Genomic DNA, 12,864 nt, shown 5'->3' on the forward strand with positions numbered 1-12,864 from the left:
CTCCCGGCCGCTCGGCGCGCGTCCTGTGGCTGTCGGCGCGCAGCCGTCCGCGCGCCTCCGCACCAGGCCCCTCCCGTGCCCTCCCCGAGCCCCCTCAGGCTCCGGGCCCTCGGCCGGACCCCGGGCCGGTGCCCTGCACGCTCACTGCCCGCTCGGGTCGCTGGAGCCGCGAGCCTGCCCCAGCTCCTCCCGGGACCTTCTCTGCCTCCCCGGGGCCGTGCCTGGGCTCCGGGCTCCGTCCCCGCGGCCTTCACACGCTCCTGCCGGGGGCCCCGGCACTTCCCCCGCCCCAGCGTTTCTCCAGGCGCCTCGGCTCCTCTGCCTTCTCAGGACCCTCCCCGGACCCCCACGCCCCACTCTGCTTTCTCTTCCCGCACCCCGGGTCTCCCGTCGGGCTTTCCTGGCTCCTCCTCGGACCCCCGCGGCCCTCGCTGCCGGCCTCGCCCCCGCCCCGGCTCCGCTCCCGCGGCCTCCGTTTGGTCTTCACCCACTTGCCCCTCGGCAGCTTCCGCTCCTCCCAGCGCCCTCCCGGTTGACCCCCGGCCTTTGCCAGACCCCCTTCCCCAGCCGCGTAGCTCCCGGCCCCTCTTCAGCTCCCTCCGCCGTGCCGTCCCCCGCCGACTCTCCCTGAAACCCCAGCGGGGCGCCCGCACCACGAAGTCAGGACAGGAGGACGGGGTTCGGGGTCTTGTTTCGTTTCGCCAGTGCCCTTCTTTAACGTTCTGCCTCCCCATGCCGTTCCTTCCCCCCCGCCCCCCGCCCCCGCTTTGTCCTCTGAGGCCTCCCTCCCCCGGAATCCTTGGAGAGGGAGCAGGTGCTGGGATCCCTCCTCCACTTCCCTCCCCACCCCCCCTCCAGGCTGCCTGGGGCTTCACCCAGGGCCTCCCTGCCGCTCCCGGGCTGCCGGGGGGTGGGGAGGTGCCGACTGGGTGGAGGGAGGAACAACCCGTGTGTGTTGGGGGTCGGCGGGGGAGGGTGGGGGGGCCAGAGGTGGAGCTGAGCCTTTTGACTCCCGGCTCCCACAGGGCTAAGCCTTTAGGGTCATCCGGACTGTCAGCCGATCATAATCGGGGGTGGGGGTGGGGTGTGTGTGTTGGGGGCTTTGTGTCTGCACTGCGAGGCCAGTGGAGGGGACTGGCCACTGTTTGGGGGGCTTCCTCGCTGTCAGGACTTGTTGCGTTTCAGCGGCGCGGAGAGCGCCGTGAAGTCAGTGTGGCTTTTCTCCCCCCGCGTGCAGATGAGGAGGCCGACGGGCTTGGCAGAGCCCCGCACAGCTCATCGGTGGCTCCGAGCCAGCGCAGGCCACCCCCCGCTCCCAGCCGGAGGCAGCATGGTCTGGGGGGCACCATGGGGCCCGACAGAGTGACCGCCAGAGAACTGTGCGAGAACGACGACCTCGCCACCAGCCTGGTCCTGGACCCCTACCTGGGCTTCCGCACCCATAAGATGAACGTCAGGTGAGGCTGCCTGGGGCAGGGCGGCCGGAGGGCTGGGCTTCCTTCCCTTGCTCCAGGCCCACCCCGTGCGGGTGGGGGCGGGGCCCGGGAAGGCCCGGAGGGAATAGGCCAAGGCCCTGGGACCCAGGCATGCCCTCTCCCCCAGCCCTGTGCCCCCCCTGCGGCGACAGCACCACCTGCGCTCAGCGCTGGAGGCTTTCCTGAGGCAGCGGGACCTGGAGGCTGCATACCGGGCCCTGACGCTGGGAGGCTGGATGACCCACTACTTCCAGAGCCGGGGCCCGCGGCAGGAGGCTGCCCTCAAGACCCACGTGAGGGCGCCCTTCCCTTCCCCACTCACCGCGGGTTCTCTTCCCCTCACCTCGGAGCCCCTGGCCCGGTGCCCCTCGGGCAGCCCTCGGGGGCTCTCTGACTTGCTAGCTATTGATCGGGACCATCTGAGACGGGCTCAGAGAACCCTAGCAGAGGAGAGTTGGCGGGCCCTCTGAGATGGAGTCCCAGCTCTTCACTTGACAGATGAAGACACTGAGGCCCCGAGAGGGGAAGTGAGTTCCCCAAGACCACACAGCGAGTCAGTGGCAGAGCAGGACTAGAGCCCAGGAGAGAGAGGGCCGAGGGCGGCCCTGCCCCGCCACCTCACCCTGCCCACCCCCTCGCTCCCCCCAGATCTATCGCTACCTCCGAGCCTTCCTGCCTGAAAGTGGCTTCACCATCCTGCCCTGTACCCGCTATTCCATGGAGAGAAACGGAGCCAAGATTGTGTCCACCCGAGCTTGGTAAGAGGGCAGAACTCCTGATGGGGGCTCCTTGGGGCTGCCGGGAGAGACCTCTGTCACCTTCCAGGGGAGGTGGAGGAGAGAGATTTCACCTGCCCCGAGGGCGAGCAGTGTTCCTGCTGAGAAGGAGACCGGGGCTCCGGAGCTGCCCCAAAGGCCAGACCCAGGGCCCAGGACTGTGCCATCCTTTCTTTATTTCTTTGTTTCTCTTTTAAAGATTTTATTTAGATTTAGAGAGAGGGGAAGGGAGGGAGAAAGAGAGGGAGAGAAACATCCATGTGTGGTTGCCTCTTGTGGGCCCCCAAGTGGGGACCTGGCCCACAACCCAGGTGTGCGCCCTGACTGGGGATCGAACTGGCGACCCTTTGGTTCACAGACCGGGGCTCAATCCACTGAGCCCCACCAGCCAGGGCTGTGCTGTCCTTTCTTGATTTTGACCCAAGCCTGACACGTAGTAGGCGCCACTGGGCAGGTGCGGGGCAGGACAGTGAGCAGGGGGTCCCTGATGGGCTTGCTGCAGCCGAGTGGGCAGGCAGGTAGTGACCACAGCTGCTCCAAGCGTCAGGGGCCCGCGAGGAATTGGGAGCGTGCAGGGAAACCAGGCGCTCAGCCGGAACCCGGAGGGTGAGCTGGAGGGTCTCTGCTGGAGAGGGCCTGTCAGGGGCGGCACTGGTGCGCAGTCCAGGCAGGAGGCCGGGCCCGCCCGAGGCAGGAGGGAGTCCTGGGGAAGCCTGGAGGCCGGGAGGGGACGCGGGAGTCACCCGCCTGAGGGCCGCGTCCGGGAGGCTTGCAGCCGCCCGGCAGGTGCCGGGACGTGGGAGGCGCTGCTCACAGACTGCCGCCCGGCCTCCCGGCAGGAAGAAGAACGAGAAGCTGGAGCTGCTGGTGGGCTGCATCGCGGAGCTGCGGGAGGCCGACGAGGGGCTGCTGCGGGCCGGGGAGAACGACTTCAGCATCATGTACTCCACCCGCAAGCGCAGCGCGCAGCTGTGGCTGGGCCCTGCCGCCTTCATCAACCACGGTGAGGGGGCGGGCCCGGGGCGGGGCCTGGGGACGCCCCTCCCCGCGGCTTCTTCACGCTCTCTTCTCTTCCCCTACCCCCTCCTCCGCTGTGTCCAGACTGCAAACCCAACTGCAAGGTGAGACCTGGGCCCCCGGGAGGATTGACCACGTGGGAAATGAGGGGAGGGCTCTCTGGTCAGTGACCAGCCTGAAACTGTCCGTGAGAACTGTCCCCGGTCTCCCTCCCTGGCAAAGCCGGTTCCCACCCCCTGTGGCTGGTAGAGTAGGGAGGGAGGGAGGGGTTTTGGCTAGAACCTCATTGGAACACGGGTTGCCTCTGAACTGACACGGGGGTGGGCCAGCGGGGGAGCGCGGTGGTGGGGAGAAAGAAAGTGACCCTGAGTCTGGGCCCTGGGCTTCTTGGGTTTTGTGGACTTCGTGGGAGATGCTCACGGCCACACTGGGGCAGCTGTGATAACAGGAGAGGGGGGCTGAGGGGCAAGGACCTGCAGGTGCATGACCTCTGGGATGAGGTCAGAGAGCCCTGGAGGCGGGGGACAGGGACCTCGGGGAGGGAGGCAGGGCTCCGGCACAGGGAGTGGGCTGACAACTGCTGGTTCCGCGGTGGAGCAGGGGACGGAGCTGAGACGGTGCCTTGCGTGCTCCCTGCCAGGTGTGGGCCTCGTCCTGCGTCTGTGGGGGCCCCGAGGCGCGAGGGAGGTCTGAATTAGAGCTAGGTTTGAGCCCGGGCTCAGTCGGTCCCGGGCCCAGGCATCTTGGGGCGGAGGCGGTGAGGACTCGCCCCGGCTGGCTGTGAGGGTCAGACGCACGGTGCGCAGTGGCGTGTCAGAAGTGCTCCTGGGATTCTGCAGGCCCCTCCGGCGGGTTTCGGGGTGGAGGATGTGAGGCCCTGGGCTGGACAGGACAGAAAACGGGGCGAGGCTCCGTGGGAGGCTCCATGCCAAGGCAGGTGACAGCCACCTGGGGCGCGAGAGCAGGCGTTGGAGCAGGAGCAGGGTTTTCCTCGGTGTGTCAGAAACAGGGGGACGTGTCATCACACTGGAGGGTCAGGACGTGTCACAGGCATGGCGACTCTGGTCTGGTGTGCTGCGTGAGCCCGGGCTGCCCCATGGGAGCGCCCGGCCAGTGGATTAGGGAGCTGGGCGTTTAGGTGTCCTGGCAGCTGGTGAGCAGGAGGCCCAGCAGGAAGGGGCGGGGCTGGAGGCAGAGGCTGGTGTGTAACCTAGTTTGTCACTGAGAGAGAGGTGACGAGGGCCGGCTCCAGACAGGGCCTTGAGCGCTGATGGAATGAGGACACCAGACACCGGGCCCTCAGGAGGCTCCCGCCAGCTGGCCTGGGTCAGGCGGGCGGCAAGGGCCACCCCCAGGCTTGTGTCTGTCTAGCATAGATGGGCAGATGGATAGATGGGTGGGTGGGGGTGCCCCTCTCCCGTGGGCATCTTGAGGCAGGAGCAGGCAGGGAGGGGCCGTGGGGGGCAGTGGTCCTGGACTGGGGCTGTGGCAGGGACACACACCTTCCTGGGTGCAGCCTGGCAGGGAGCAGGGTAGGGGGCCCGAGGGGTGGGCCTGGCTGTAGGAGCCAGGGCAAGCGTGCAGAAGGGCGAGGTCACATGGCACTGCCAGGGTGGGGTCAGATCACCCTCTGGCAGGAGGGGAGGGAGCCACAGATGGTCAGAGATTGCCTGAGGAGGGCAAGCCTCAGGCAGGTTGCCACCCCCCCCCCCCAGAGGCCCCTGGCCCCTGCCCATCCCAGGGGAGGACCCTCGGGGCCAGGGCGCCCCGTTGGGCCAGGGCGCTGAGCAGCCTGGGCCCCAGTTTGTGCCCGCAGATGGGAACGCAGCCTGCGTGAAGGTGCTCCGGGACATTGAGCCCGGGGACGAGGTGACCTGCTTCTACGGCGAAGGCTTCTTTGGTGAAAAGAATGAGCACTGTGAATGCTACACCTGCGAGAGGTGCGCGCCGGGGCGGGCCTGGGCGGTGCGTGGTGGCGGGCGGGGGGTGGGGGGGGGGCGGTATCCCAGGAGCCCAGAAGTGCAACCTCGGGGCTGATATCCCTCAGGAAAGGGGAGGGGGCTTTCCGCCTGCGGCCCCGGGAGCCCTTGCCACCACGGCCTCTGGACAAGTACCAGCTCCGGGAGACCAAGCGGAGGCTGCTGCAGAGCCTGGGCGGCGGCCGGCCCACCCCAAGGGCCTGCGCCCACCGGTTCCCCCTGCGCCAGGACCCGTTCTGTGGTGAGCGCGAGGCGGGGGCCCATCCCGTCAGCCCGCCTCTCAGCCGCTCCTGGTCCCCAGGTCCTCAGCCCCCGTCCGCCCTCCGTCGGGTCCCTGGGCACCTGCTGGGGTTGAGGGTGGGCTGAGCAGGGGCCGCCCCGCCTTCCGGAGGGGCCTGCTCACAGGGTTAGTCTTTCTCTCCCCCTCCCCCCTCCACAGCGGCCTGCCAGCCCCTGCGCGCCCCGCCCTGTGTCACCAGCCCCGACGCCTTGCCCCTCTGGCTCCAGTGGTTGCCGCAGCCCCAGCTCTGTGTGCGCCCCCGGAGACGCCGGCGCCCCCAGCCGCGGCGGGCCTCTGCGCCCCCCGTTCCCCGTGCTGCTCGCGTCTCCCTGCACCGGTGGGGAGGCTGTGGGCCCCACTGCTGCCTGCAGGCGGAGGCGGCCGTGGCCCTGGACCAGGCCCCCCGCGCCCGCTGGTCCCCCCAGCAGGACTGGCACTGGGCCCGGCGTTACGGGCTGCCTTACGTGCTGCGTGTGAGCCTGAGCCGCGTGGTCCTGGCCCCGCCTGCCGCTGCCGCCCCCACCCCCACCTTTGCGGGGGCGCCCGGCCCGGTCCCCATCCCCAAGCAGGCCCTAGCCTTTGCGCCCTTCTGCCCGCCCAAGCGCCTGCGGCTGGTGGTCAGCCACGGCTCCATCGACCTGGACGTCAACAGCGACGGGCCGTGACGGGCTGCACGGGGCACCCTCCTCGGTCCCCCGGCCCCGGGTTCTCGGGGACTCACCGACCTCCAGACGGAGCTCTTGGACCTCCAAGAGGGAACTGACCCTTGACCCCAGCACAACTGTGACCCGGGGGTGGGGTTGCTCCAAACACCCCCAGGGATCAGACCCCTGACCCTTTGTGACTGCTGACCCCTGAGCCACCCCAGCCCCAGCAGGGAGCCCTGGCCATTGCTGCCCTCCACACCCCCAGCCCCAGCCTCAGGGCTGAAGAAGCCGGTCCCTTTCCCACCACCTTCTCCTGCCCAGGGAGCAAAGCCATAGGGGGTGGAGGCCACCCCTGGCGTCTCCCCAGAAGCCCAGGCCTCAGGAGGAGGGAACTGACTTGCAGGTGGCAGTTTCCAGAGACCGCCCTGTGGAGGGGAGAGGGTTCACTCTCAGTTCTGTGACTGTCTAAGGTTGGGGACACGGTGGGGGGTGTCCACGCATCCTCACCACCCCGTGGGTCTCAGGGAGGCCGGGTGTGACCTCATCTTTCTCATGGTGCTATCCCTGGTGCTACTGGGGTGTGGGGGCTCCCTCCCCCACACCAGAATGGGGTATGTTGGGGGATTGGAAGCACTTGAACTTTTTATTTTATTAAAACCTTGTTATAAGCATAGCCCGCGGAAGCCTTTCATTTTGATCTGTGTTTGGAGGGGATGTCCATCAGGAGGGCCAGACCCTCGGCCTTGCCGGGGATGCCAGGCACAGAGGAGGTAGCCGGGCTTTGTGCCCTGGGAGCTCTGGGAGCATGGACGAGGGTGAGGACTCTGGAGGCGGAGCACTGGGGCCAGAAGCACATCCCCCTACAAATCACGCTGGGAAAGAATGCTGCCAGACCCCCTCCCAGCAGGGGGAGATTCCCCTCATTTTCCAGGTGAGGACAAATCTAGCAGAATCAGACGCCCCTACCACACCACACCTGCGTCATCTGGGTTGGCCTGGCTCTGGGACTACATGGATCCTCTCAGGTGCCTTCAGATCCAGTTCAGCATCTTGATTTTGCCTTGTCTCTTAATTGCAGAAGGAAGTATAGCTAACAGTTCGGGGTTCCTGGCCTCACACAGACTTCAGAGGCCAGGGGTGGGCTGCAGGATCCCGTCTGTCCCCTCTGTGTTGGCCGGCTTTGCAGAAGTTCGCCCCAGAGGCTGCTGAGGCCAGGCCAGGTGCCTGAGGGACCTGGGGAACTTGAGGAAAGGGGACGAACCGGTGGTAAGGCCACAGGAAGACCGCTGGTTTAGAGCAGGTAATTTTTTTTTTTACTTTATGATTTATTTTATTTACATGTGACCTGTTTCATGCTTTTCAGAGTGAGCAAATGTGTCTTTCTTCCATGAAAATTATACTCTCCTGTGTTAGTTTTCTTTGTGATGTTAAAAATAAGGAGAGCTTTGAATAGTGTGGCTCAGTGGGTTGGATGTCATCTTGCAAACAAAATGTCGCAGGTTCGATCCCTGGCCTGGGCACATGCCTGCCTTGTGAATTCGGTCCTGGTCCAGATGCTTGTGCAAGAGTCAACCGATTGATGTTTTTCTCACACACTGACGTTTCTCTCCCTCTTTTTCTCCCTCCCTCCCACTTTCTCTAAAAATAAATAAGTAAAGTTTAAAATAAAATGAGAGGGGGGCCTCCCGGCCAGCCAGCAGGGAAGGAGAGTGAAGAGAGATGGCCGACAGGACAGTCTCTCAAGAACTTGTCCCTCTGCATGAGCTGAAATGCGAGCCCTCACGGTGGCTTCTGGAAGAAAGTGGCAGCACAGCAGGGGTCCTTGGCCCGGATGTCCTGTCCGTAGTAACTGCACATTCACATGCATGCTCTGGAAAGAGAGGGTGTCAAGCCTTTGTCCAATTCTCAAAGAGTATCCGGAACCCCAAAAACCCGGGTTAGAAAGCAGTGTTAGGGCCTCCCGCCCCAGCACAGGGCTGCCATGTGAGTGGCTCCTTCTGCAGTGAGGAGCAGCCTGCGTGGCCCCCACCCACTCAATGCCAGCAGCACCCCCTCAGTTGTGACAAAAACATCTGCAGACACTGCACGATGTCCCCCCTGGGGGCCACAGCCACCCCCAGCGGAGAAGGCCTGGGCTGGAGTGATAGGCTGACCAGAGGGAAGACCTCCAGGACGTCACAGCTGAGAGCGATCGCCGGCCGTGTGCACCCGGGTGTCAGCCTTCAGGACAGTGACAGGCCTACATCATCACCCCCTCACACACAGCGGCACCAGGGCCACCCAGCTTGTGTAGCCACTGGGTAGATGGCACCCAGCCGCCAGAAGTGCCGGGAGTTCATGTCAGGTCCCGTGAGCGGGCAGGACCTGGGTGGCCAGGCGAAGCTAGGCTTGGCATCAGGACCCCAAACTTGGGGCGGGGTCAGTGAGAACCCCATCACATGTGTGGAGACCAGAGCAAGCTACACAGGTAGGTGGCTTGGAGGCAGAGGCAGGAGGGAGCCGAGATAAACTACATAATTACAGCAACAGGATGACCCAAGCCTGCACCTCGTTTCTCCTCTCAGGGTGCTCTCTGACTCTTTAACGCTGCGCGCTGCTTCCAGGCGCTGCAGGACCCTGCTGATGGGGTCAGTCCTCCTGGGGCTGCCATCCCGGTGACTCCCACTATCCAGTGCGGGATTGGCACCAGAACTGGCCACACATGCTGAGTGCCTCAATCTGTTTACGTAGACAGAGACCACACACCCTGCAAGACATTCACAGCATCCTCCCGCCCCCAGTGTCTGCGAAACACATTTTACATGAACGGACTGCGTGCAGGGGCCTAGAGCTTAGGGTCTGGGGTCATGTGGCTGGTAAGCTGCAGAGCTGGGACTCGAACCCACTCCTCCAGGCTCTGGGGTCCTCAGGCTGGGAAAGAGGCAGACTCCAGGGAGGCTGGAGCTGCGCCCCCTGGGGACCAAGGGACAGCTAGCTGGTGGGGTGGAAAGAAGAGAAGGAGAGCGGGTGCCTGGAGGGGTGGAGGGTTCATGGAGCAAAGGGCAGAGGGCAGCTGAGAGGTTTTGTGATTCTGACCAGGAAGCACCAGTCTAGACTGGGAGGAAGGAACTGCTACTGGGGGAGGGGTGGAAGGAGGTTGGGGGGTGGGCTCTGGGGGAGGAGGAGTGGGGAAGGAGAGCAGGGATGCAGGTGGGGGGCTGGGGAGCAAGTTGCTTGCCCTCAGTGTCCTCTGACCTGGGAGGTTTCTGGGGCACAGAGGCTGGCACTAGGGGTCAGGACGTGGCAGGAAAAGCTGGCCGAGGCTCTGTGGGGAGGTGTCCAGAGCCAGAGATTAGGGCCGGGGTTTGCGGTGGTGTTGGTGCAGAGGGCTGGAGGCTGGGCGGGTCTGGCCCAGGCTCAGGCATCTGTAGGGCAGTGGTGGCCACAGGGAAAACCGGGGTGTAAAAATGTCCCCCAAAGCGGTCAGGTGGTCACGGGATGGTGGCAGGAGGATGAAAGAAGGCTGGGAGGGGCTGCTGGCCAACGGGGCGATGTGCGCTCCAGGCAGGTGCTCTGGTCAGGTCTAGAGGCTGGCCATGGCTGCACAGGTGTGTGCCCTGTGCTCGGACGTTACCTGGGTGACCTCACCGAGTGCTCAGACAGCCATCACCCCGTTCTGTGGCTCAGAGCTGCCTTTCCTGCGTGTCCCGCTGCTTGCTCCCTTCCTGCGGCCCTGCAGCCTCTGTGCAGAGGACACTCCCGCATCTCCTCCTGTAGCTTCCAGGTTTGCTTGGGCATGGGCCCACCTTGTGCCCTCAGTCTTCCCCCTGCCTCTCAGGGGCAGGGTCCTGAAGAGGATCCTTGGGGGCCCAAGGCCTTGGGGTGGGGCCCTCCTGGAGATGGTATGTCTGGGGTGTGCCCTGGGTGGGGTGATGAGAACATCGAGGGAATGAGGGGACAGAATGGAGCCCATCCTCCCGTGAGCTGACCCAGCCCTTCCCGTTGTTCCTCCGGGATCACAGGACTGCACTGTCTGGCTTACAGCTGGGGGAGTGGGGGGTGGGCGTGCAGGTCAACAGGCTTGTCTGGGGTCACCCAGAAGGTGGTCATGATTAGTAACAGCTACCTTTGAACTCCAGGTTGGGTCAGGACCTCGTGAGACAGCTTCAGGCTGGGGTCCCAGGCTGCCTGAGGGGGTAGACAGCTTTAAGCAGAAAGAGTAGAATCCAATCCTCCCCTGCCCAAGTATCAGGGCCAGCTGGCTGAGGACAGGCCCACACCCAATGGGGTGGGAGCAAAGAATAATTCAGGTGGGACGTCTGTGCGTCCTGGAGCTCAATCTGGAAGGGGTCTGCGGGGGAAATGGGGTGACGTGTCTGCAGAGCGGCCGCCCTGTTTCCTTAGAGAAGGGAGGAGGGCTGCTCCTGGCTGTGGACGGTGCTGTGGGTCAGAGGCCGGCCGTGAGGAAGGCTCACCTGGCGGGACCGAGCTGTGCTGAGAGGGAAGTGGAGTCACCTGGGGTGAGGGGAGCGCTGGAGAGTGGCGGAGAGCCTGGAAGGGTTCGGAGCAGGGGACAGAGGGTGGGGGTCAGCGCTGGGTGGTCCAAAAATGATCCCCCTCAGGACTTGAGATGGGATGGACTGGAACGGACTGGGACAGAGGGGCAGAAAGACTTAGGGGTCTGGGAGGCGGGCCAGGTGAGAGAAGAGGACCCTGAGGAAGGAGGAGGATCCGGTGACAGGTAGGTGTGGGGATGGAGAGGCCGGAGCGCCCTGGAGCCATCCTACTGGGCAAGTGTTAGCACCCAGAGAGCCTAAGGTGACCTTGGGCTGGTGGCCGTGGCCTGAGAGACCTGACGGTCCTCCCCTCACTTCAGCCTGAGAGAGCACAGTCCGCTCCCGCCCCGCCCCCAATCTTCAGAACTGTAGCGTTGGCTCCGGGGCAACACCGGGAGGACCTTCCCGCGCCCCACGGCACACTGGGCAGACACTGAGAAGAAACACAGGCGACAACATAGCTTTATTTGGGGCTTAAGAGACTGGGGGTGGGGAGCTGGGGTTAGGTCTCCGGCAGACGAGGCGATGGGGTACTGGGGTCGGCCCCTCGGGGCAGCCGCAAGCGCAGACCGTCAGATTTTGCCCGCGAAGGTCCCCGACTGGATCTGCTCCGTCCAGCGCTGCACCTGGGGCGGGACGGGAGGGAGGCAGGCAGGGGCGCAGGCTCAGCTCGGACGGGCGCCCCGCCTCGCCCGGTGCGACCGGCCTGCCCGCGCCCCACCCCGCCCGCCGGCTCACCCAGCTGATGGGGCACAGCGAGTGGTACACGTGGAAGTAATACTCGCAGGGCTGCGTGCTCTTCCCGCGCCGGTTCATTTTCTTCACGCAGCGGTGGTAGTCTGTCGGGCGAGGCGGGGCGGTGGGCGGGGCCGCGCACCTAGCCCCGCCTCTTTTGGATGGTCCCGCCCCTTTCGACCTTATTCCCCTCCTTTTCACTCCCGACAAGCCCTCAATGATCTGTCCCTAGTCCCTGCACCACAGGCTCCGCCCCCTTCCGGCCACTCCCAGGCTCTCCTTTCGCCGCTCCCACACAACTTGGTCACGTGCTTCCAGAATAGGCCCCGCCTTTCCAAGATCCAGTCCCACCTCCTCCCTCGTCCCGCCCCACCATGACGCAGCCACACCTCTCCAGAATAGGCCCCGCCCCCTAACGGCCAGGCCTCACCGCTCCGGGATGGATAGTCCCACTCCGCTCCTGGCCGGGCCCCGACTCCCTCTCTACCTCACCCCTAACCCCGCCCGCCCCGGGCCAGTCCCGCCTTTCCCTCCATCGCCCCGCCCCTTACTGAGCTGGTCCCGCCCCCTCCAGGCAACGTCCCGCCCCGTCGGCCGTGGCTCGCCCCACCTCCCCAACGGTCTCCTCGCTCACGTCGGGCCTGGGCCCTGCTCCCGTCCTCCGGCGTTGGAGTGCGCCCCTTCCTGCCTCCCTGTCTCACCCCGCTCCCCTTACCCGGCCCGCGAGGGCTCACCCAGGAAGTTCTGGTAGCAGTTGCGGGTTTGGTTCTGGTTGGGGAAGCGCGGGTCGAAGGGCGGCGTGCGCCATCGCCCCTTGCAGGGCTTCTCGTCGGACATGCTCTGAGTCAGAGGCACCTGCGGGCAGCAGGGGCTCCGTGCCCGATCCGCACCCCGAAACCCAGCCCCGACCCCACCCGTCTTGTCGGCGCGTCGCTGGGCTTGCGGCTCCGTCCGGGTGCCTCTCCTTTCCGAGTCTCGAGGGTCTCAGCTCAGGAAAACCGCGACCCCTCGGCCGCATTGGCTGGGACCCTGGAACCCCAGCCAATGAGAGCCGCCGCGCAGCCGAGAGCGGTCTGGGACGAGGCGGGGTGGGCGCGGAGCTCTCCTCCCCCTGCCCTCTCCCTCCCCTTCCCCTCCCCCCTCCTCCAACCCGACGCCCCCTCCCCGGCCCCGGTGCGCACACACACGCACCAAGGCTCGACTTTTGCCGAGTCTCAGACTCAGGCTTTTAATCTGCGAAGCTGGGCCACCCCGCGGGTTCTCCCCAGGCCCGCCGCCCGCTCCCCAATATACAAATGGATAGATAGCTCTGGTCTTTGCAGGAGACGCAGCTCCCCGAGCCTGGCCTGTTCCGCGCCCGGCTTCTTACAGCAGAGGCGCATGGCGCCTGGGGCCTGCGGGGAAGAGCAAAGAACACAGG

At 65.4% G+C, this 12,864-nt stretch overlaps 2 protein-coding genes across 2 annotated transcripts; one reads left to right on the forward strand and one right to left on the reverse strand.

The window, feature by feature from the left end:
* Window positions 1-1,237: 1,237 nt before the first annotated feature.
* Window positions 1,238-6,847, forward strand: KMT5C (lysine methyltransferase 5C). Its single transcript, XM_090260509.1, has 8 exons — window positions 1,238-1,457; window positions 1,603-1,768; window positions 2,124-2,233; window positions 3,091-3,254; window positions 3,353-3,372; window positions 5,072-5,208; window positions 5,316-5,488; window positions 5,687-6,847. The coding sequence occupies exons 1-8, from the start codon at window positions 1,348-1,350 to the stop codon at window positions 6,190-6,192; spliced, it is 1,386 nt and encodes a 461-aa protein (XP_090116635.1). The 5' UTR covers window positions 1,238-1,347; the 3' UTR covers window positions 6,193-6,847.
* A 4,308-nt stretch (window positions 6,848-11,155) lies between these two features.
* Window positions 11,156-12,519, reverse strand: COX6B2 (cytochrome c oxidase subunit 6B2). Its single transcript, XM_090260608.1, has 3 exons — window positions 12,179-12,519; window positions 11,448-11,548; window positions 11,156-11,335 (listed from the first exon to the last, which is right to left on the reverse strand). Exons 1-3 carry the CDS (start codon window positions 12,279-12,281, stop codon window positions 11,282-11,284), a joined length of 258 nt encoding a protein of 85 aa, XP_090116734.1. The 5' UTR covers window positions 12,282-12,519; the 3' UTR covers window positions 11,156-11,281.
* Between the last annotated feature and the right edge of the window lie 345 nt (window positions 12,520-12,864).

This window comes from Furipterus horrens, unplaced genomic scaffold, assembly GCF_987537825.1.
Source record: "Furipterus horrens unplaced genomic scaffold, mFurHor1.1.pri manual_scaffold_13, whole genome shotgun sequence".
NCBI lineage: Eukaryota > Metazoa > Chordata > Mammalia > Chiroptera > Furipteridae > Furipterus > Furipterus horrens.

What these genes read in the sequence shown, in the direction of transcription:
- KMT5C (XM_090260509.1), top strand. Translation starts at nt 1,348, where the DNA reads ATGGGGCCCGACAGAGTGACCGCCAGAGAACTGTGCGAGAACGACGAC. An exon ending in TGCCGCCTTCATCAACCACG is followed by an intron (nt 3,255 to 3,352) that starts GTGAGGGGGCGG and finishes CGCTGTGTCCAG; the next exon opens with ACTGCAAACCCAACTGCAAG. An exon ending in GCGCCAGGACCCGTTCTGTG is followed by an intron (nt 5,489 to 5,686) that starts GTGAGCGCGAGG and finishes CCCCCTCCACAG; the next exon opens with CGGCCTGCCAGCCCCTGCGC.
- COX6B2 (XM_090260608.1), bottom strand. Translation starts at nt 12,281, where the DNA reads ATGTCCGACGAGAAGCCCTGCAAGGGGCGATGGCGCACGCCGCCCTTC. An exon ending in CTGCTACCAGAACTTCCTGG is followed by an intron (nt 11,549 to 12,178) that starts GTGAGCCCTCGC and finishes CTCGCCCGACAG; the next exon opens with ACTACCACCGCTGCGTGAAG. An exon ending in CGCTGTGCCCCATCAGCTGG is followed by an intron (nt 11,336 to 11,447) that starts GTGAGCCGGCGG and finishes GTCCCGCCCCAG; the next exon opens with GTGCAGCGCTGGACGGAGCA.